At 30.5% G+C, this 6,883-nt stretch overlaps 1 protein-coding gene across 1 annotated transcript; it reads left to right on the top strand.

The window, feature by feature from the left end:
- The first annotated feature begins 1,511 nt into the window (after positions 1–1,511).
- LOC114400676 (uncharacterized protein At3g27210-like) lies at positions 1,512–5,259 on the top strand. The gene is made up of 3 exons (XM_028363248.1): positions 1,512–2,055; positions 4,178–4,258; positions 4,647–5,259. Exons 1-3 carry the CDS (start codon positions 1,821–1,823, stop codon positions 5,066–5,068), a joined length of 738 nt encoding a protein of 245 aa, XP_028219049.1. The 5' UTR covers positions 1,512–1,820; the 3' UTR covers positions 5,069–5,259.
- The last annotated feature ends 1,624 nt before the right edge of the window (positions 5,260–6,883 follow it).

The raw sequence follows: 6,883 nt of genomic DNA on the forward strand, positions 1-6,883 counted from the left end.
TCCAAGTCACTTCCTATGTTTTCTTAGGCTTTATAAAACCATTATGATGGTTAATGGAGTTTTATTTCTAGTGAAAATTTAATGCTTAGTGGGAATTTAGTTCCTAATGGAAAATAGAGGCTTAGTGGACTACTTAGTGAGAATTAATTTCCTAGTGGAAAATTTAGAAGGAAATCATGTAAATAAAGAAAACTTTGTTGCTTTGAAGCAAGTTGAGTTTGAATAAAATGTTGAGTTTTTTTTTCTTTTGCGAGAGCTTACCTTAGTTATTCACTCCTAAATTTTATTTTATCAAAACAATTTGTGACGATTAAATTTATAAGTTATCACTCACCTTCTTGTTTTTTTTTTCTTAAGAATGACATTAATATCCTTTCCTAAAAAACTAAAGTTAATTTCTAAATCTAAAATCTTTAAGACGATCTATCTCATTTTTGTGTTTGTGTCATCTAGGAAATTCAAATTAGTCTTCAATGATTTAACTTTTTTTTTTACATTAATATATAAAAGTCATAAATAATGAAAATTTTAATTTTTAAGTAGGAAATAAGTTAGAAGTTTATTTTTGATATATCGTCCCACTAAAAGATTTTTACATTATCAACTAGCTAGTAAGAAATCACTCTATATATGTTTTAAAATAATGAATTTAACTTTAAAATGATAATTATAATTCAATCATATCTTATTATATATCGTAAAGTTATTAACTTTTATAATAATTATTTTAAAAATTATATCTAAGATAATTTCTAATTATTTAATAGAATAAAGATATTTACTCTTAACAAATAACAATGTGTGAATTTTACTTTTTTAAATAATTATTACAAAATTAACAATTTTTATTTATATTAATGATTTAAAATTAAATCATAGTGAAAAGTGTAAAGAATATTTTTTTTAACGAACAATCACTTTTAAAAGTTTTTTCTACACCCTTAAAGTAGATTTTAAAAAATAATTAAAAACTGAAAATAGTATAAAATCAGATTATAATTAGAAGTTATTTTGAATAACTTCTGATAAAATCAATTTAAAAAAAAAACATTTTTTTATGTCCGTAAACAAACATAAATTAGCTATATTTGTTGAAATCTTTTAAAAATAAAATCAAAATAATTTATATTGTACTTTCATACTTAAGGAACTGTTCCTAAATTCATAAATTAGTGCTTGATGAACATTGTTTACATATATGATTTATTTAAATGGTATTAATAGTGTTGCTTGTAAAGAAAAAAAATATTTATTTTAAAAATTATAGGAAAATATAAAAAGTCACTAATAGTGTAATTTTACGTGTTCAAATAAAAATCTTTCTTTCTTTTAATTTCTTAACCAATATCTTAAAAATATTAATTAACATTTGTCATCTTTAAAAAGGAGCACATTTTTTATTCTTTTTAGAATTGATTAAATTTTGAAGGGGCGAATTTGGTAGTTTGCTTATGAGAATAATATTAATGCAAATGCATAGTTGGTATGGCATATTTTTTTGTGATGCAACCCCCTTTCCTTTGAAAGCCAATCACCTCTTACTTTCACCAATCTTTTCTTCTTCTCCCTTCCATTGGGCGTTTTACTTTTCTTTTCTTACCAACGCATTTTTCTTCTTCTCTTTCCCAGCCTTTGCCATAACGCCAAAACAAAACTCCTTCATTTTATTCTCTTCTTCTCTCCCCACTCCCACTTTGCTCATTCTTCGCCCCTCTTCTCTCTCTCTCACTTCCACTCCACTCTTCTCTCTCTCTCACACACACCATGAACTCTTCTTATTATATGCTGCAAGCTGGTGCTTCTTCCTCTTGAACAGTGAAATGGGTTTGTGTTCTTCTGTCCACCGAAACGAGCAAACAAACATGAAGCATCTAACGCTCTCTTTTGAGTCCAAAACTGAAAGCCTTGTGATTCCTCCATCACCCTTCAAAGACAAAGACAAAGCCATAAACGGAAACTTTGTGGTGGCTGATGATGATGCTGCGTTTAAGGCTCAGCAGTGGTCACCCTCTCGGTCAACCACAACCTTCTCGGTCACAGACTGTGGGGATAACGGTAGGGCCCCTCTGGGGTTCTTCCTTTCTTCAAAACTTTCTATTTTCATCAATCATCATCATCATTATAAAATGTTTATTTTTTCATGTATCATCATCATATAAAGATTTTTTTTTTTTAAAGATGATGTTTTATTGATGTAAATTGTCAGAACTGAAACTTTTTTTTTTTTTTTATCTGGGGTTTCTTTATTTTATATAAAAATTATATTTTTATTGTAACTACCTTAATTAGAGGTTTTGCCGTGTAACTTTGAGGTATTCTTACAAATTTTGATTGTTTTTTTTTTTTTTTTTGCCGGCTATGGAATTAATCATCATATTAAAACTGGTATTTTGATTGATTTTTTTTTCATAGTTGCAGTGTTTTTTTTGTTCTCTGAATTACAATTGTTTATAATGGTTACCTTGGTGTTAGCTAGATCTGATATGATTTATATACTAGTATTAAATATCTGTTGAACTTTCGTATGATCATTGTTTTTTGTGATAAACAAATTGTTGGTAGAAAATTATTCTGTTTTTTCATAGCACAGTGTATTTCTACTGTTTTTAACAGAACCTATGTCTGCAAATATGCTGTGTTTACCTCTTCAGTTGCATGATGCTTTTTTGTTGCATATGATTATAATGACTACGATGGATTTTAGGCAGTCTATCGAATCTTTTTACCTTTATTTGGTCTCTGTGGGGGTAGGATATTTTCTGAATAAAAAGCTATTTCTGTGGTGGTAGAAATCAGCAATTTGTTAAGCCTTAACGATGATTACTTTGTTGTTAAGTTGTTTGTTTTATTTTATTATGAGTAGGAAATGCTTGCTCCTTACTTCCATATATTTTTTTCTTCATAAGTGACTTTATGGTAATTTTTATGAATTTGCTGGTAGGGTTGTTTTTAAGCAAGGAATCCATAAACAATTATACAAATTATTTGCTTTAAAATATGGCAAAAAGCCATTAGTGTCCTTGACGATCCTGTTTTACTAAAATTGAGGACTTTCTCTCTTTGTGCTAGTTGTTGGGGGTTGCATGAAAGTTTAGATAAACAGAGTAGAATAGGTCATTTCAGTGACAAAGTGTTGGATGAATTCATGATATGCTTTGATTGCTACTTATGATTTTAGGTTCATGTGATGGGGGCTTTTATGATAGTTATTGTATAATTTGTATTAACTGTTATTTATGATATTCTGGTAATGCTTATAAGTGATCGTGGTCCCTGCCTTTTGAAGCTTCTATCCTATTGGGGACCAGTAGTTTAGCACCACTCTGATGGCTGTACATCAATCTGTGAATAAATATTCTCTCTAAATATTTTAATGCATTTTTGCAGTCAATTTCAAGTTATGGATCACAAGAAGCAGCTGGTCATGCTAATACTATTGAGGAAGAATTGTAGAACTAGTAATATCTTGAAATTGGATGAAGGAAAAATTGCTATTTAATAACAAAGATAAAGATAATATTGTGTGTCAGTCCTTTGTAACTCTAATTATTAAAAAATGTATGAAATGTTCAAACAATGTAATCTGCCTTTTCTGACCTGTTTTTAACAATTATGGCTCTTGGACTACTATATGTTGTATGTTGTTTTATTTTGAGTAGGGTCTTCTTAACACACTAGAACAGAAAGTAGACTCAACTGCTTCTGCAATAAATGAGTCCCATATGCAGCCTTGAATTGGCTCGTGTGCTTGTTTACAGAGTCTGTGTGTTGTGATTGAGATTGCAGATTAACTGACATGGAATGTTCTATCAACTTTAACATGGTAGTTACCTAATAACAAGTAGTTGAATTCATACTGTCATACACTCCCCCTTCCAACAAAGGGACATGAATGACTACATTGGCCCTATGAAATACTTGTCAATAGATGAAATGACGAGGAATAAGTGTTTGTTTATTACCCCTCTTGTAACATTCCAGAATCAAGAAGCCAGCTTATCATTTTATTGGTCACTATGAATTATCTTTTTTTATTACTCCATTAGTTCATTTAATTAAATCCAAGTTAGCCCTTCTTATGTCATACACAGTTTATTATTATCCCTATTTTTTGGTAATATTCATATCTCAGTTTTCTAACACAAATTTTTGAACTTGGGATTTTTATCCTGTACAGATGGCAAAGAGGAATCATTTTTTGATTCAAAGGCCTGGTTAGACTCAGATTGTGACGATGATTTCTATAGTGTAAAGGGTGGTAAGGATGCCCTGCAATGCCTTTTCCTTAGCAGTTTTTTACTAGAGTATCTTAATCTGTTTACTTGGCATGATCATCAGATTATGTGCTTAACAATGAATAGGAGATGAAACATTTCATAGTTAATAGTTTATGGAGGAAAGAATTGGAAGGAAACACAAAATTTTCATGGATGAAAGGTTCATGATATGAAAGTTAAGTTGTCATGCAAATAATAACTTAATCAGCAGCATTAGCATTTTTATCAAACCACTTTTATGAAGAATGCAGAACTCTTATTAGAACTTGTGAATATATTTTCCTTTTGCTATAGTTTCTCTTTCTTCTCAATTTTTACCATGACCTTTCTCCATCCAATTGACTTGTTTATTTCTTTGTTTTCATCCAGAGTTTACCCCATCTCGTGGCAGCACTCCGGTGCACCACATTTTTCTCAATAAAACCACTCCTTCTGAGCCTGGTTCTGTTCCGGAACCATCTCCAACAACACAAAAGAAAAAGTTGTTGGATCTTTTTCGTGAAAGTGTCAGAGAAAACCAAAGTGATGCTGAGAACACTTCTGAAATTGAAAAGAAAGAAGTGAAACCAACAACTGTACATGATCCTAAATCTGCACACAGTACTCCTTATGTCTCAGGAGGAAACTCTGCATGTAGCAGTGAAAGAACAATGAATGATGATCATGCCCCCATTAGAGAGAAACCTGTTAAATCTGTGCAGTGCTGCCTTCCAAGCTTGGCTTCGTGTCGTAGCTTCAGCGAGAGGAAGAGGAAGACAAGTCCTGCAATAACAGATAATGGAAAAGCATGACTCAGATGAGCAATGTACCTTAGACATAATCATGATGGAAGTTAAAGGTCTATGAATTGAATATGATAATGTACATCTTTAACGTTATCCTGCTCAATCAATTGAGCTAAACTTCCTTTAAGTTAAAACATTTTAATGCGTCAACATTCTATTAAAAGAGAGTATAAAATCTTTATATTAACATGGATCAAGTTCAAAGTTTAAACTCTTGTTTAAATGAAAAATGTCTTCACATATAAATATGTTTTCAATGCCTCATTGGTAACTTTATTCATGGGTGTTAGTTTAAATGAAAAATTTCTTCATATATAAATAAATTTTCAACACCTCCCTGGTAACTATATTCATGAGTGTTTTAAAATGGCAGTGCTGAGTTTTTTTTTTCTTCTAAAAATGAATAAATTATTTGTCATTTTTGTTTCTCCAAATACTTCAAATCTCAAATACTTTATCTAAAGTTTTAGCATAGCGGTTGATAGGAGTGAAATCGAGTCAAATCGGGCTGAACTTATTTCAATATGTTCATTCAATAAGAATTATTCCACTTCAAAATTCGACTTGAATTTGTCATATTTTTCAGTTCAGTTCAAACACAATTCTAGTTCCTGATAAGTTTAATTTATTTGCTCGAATCCTATGAACTAATTATCAAAATAATTTGGATTCGGAAACTTCAAATTCACAATCTTATTAAGCCGAGTTACTATTGTAATGCATTTTTATGTATGCCAAACTTAATTGGATTACGCATTTGGTTGATAAACCAAATTCAATGAATTCTTAATTTTGAGTGGTTTGATTATTTGTCAATCCTTATCGTTGGTGGGCAAATTGTGGGGCTATTTGCAGAAGAAATGACTTCAGGAGAGCAGTTTTACTTTGGCTGGAGAAGATGCCAAATTATAGTAGTACTAGGAAGGAAAACCTGTTAGGGGAAATTAAGCACGAGTAAATCAAATTCCCCAAGTCTTCTCTCGATATTAAGTAGGCATCGATTTCTCTTTTGTACAGCACCAACTGACACATTATTTTGCTTGAAACTCATTATTAATGCTTCTATATGTTATAATTTCTATTGAAGTAATCATTTTACTGAGATACAACTAGGTATCCGGCATCACTTGCATACAACATTGCCAGCACTAAAAGGGCAAGGAACTCAACCTCACAGAATGGAAAGCATGCCATATAGGCTTTCAAGTTTCATTGAAAGTGCCATCAGATAGTTTCATAATAAATATATATATAGAGAGAGAGAGATAGAGAGGGAGAGAGGGAGAGAGGAAGTGATGATGATGACGATAACGATGATCACTTTGGTGGTGGAGGTGATAGTGGTCATAGTGACAACAATGATAGTGGTCATGATAATGATTGCGTTGGTGGTTATGGTTGTGATGGTCATGATGATATGATATTCTAGGACATGATAAATTAAATATTTTAATTATTTGATCGTCTGACTGGTAAATCCTTTGGAGATTTTATAATTAGAAGAAATTTTAATTTGAATTAAAAATATTTTTAATTTAAGCCTCCATTTTAATTCTAACAGTTGTGATTGATCATTCTCATTCTAACGTAAGATGGTCATTCTCATATAATATAGGAGGATATCGTATATAAGAGGGATCAAATTACAATGAGATAACTTTAACAACTATTACATTATTTTATAATTTTCAACTGAATAATGTTTTCTTAAAACTTATTGTTGGATTAAAAGTTCATTTCACATAAATCATATACATAATATTTCATAGTAATCTAAAATCATTTGTTAACTTGTTCATATAGATTAAAATCAATGTAATA

Source organism: Glycine soja, chromosome 19 (genome assembly GCF_004193775.1).
Source record: "Glycine soja cultivar W05 chromosome 19, ASM419377v2, whole genome shotgun sequence".
NCBI lineage: Eukaryota > Viridiplantae > Streptophyta > Magnoliopsida > Fabales > Fabaceae > Glycine > Glycine soja.

What these genes read in the sequence shown, in the direction of transcription:
- LOC114400676 (XM_028363248.1), top strand. Translation starts at nt 1,821, where the DNA reads ATGGGTTTGTGTTCTTCTGTCCACCGAAACGAGCAAACAAACATGAAG. An exon ending in CACAGACTGTGGGGATAACG is followed by an intron (nt 2,056 to 4,177) that starts GTAGGGCCCCTC and finishes TATCCTGTACAG; the next exon opens with ATGGCAAAGAGGAATCATTT. An exon ending in TTTCTATAGTGTAAAGGGTG is followed by an intron (nt 4,259 to 4,646) that starts GTAAGGATGCCC and finishes GTTTTCATCCAG; the next exon opens with AGTTTACCCCATCTCGTGGC.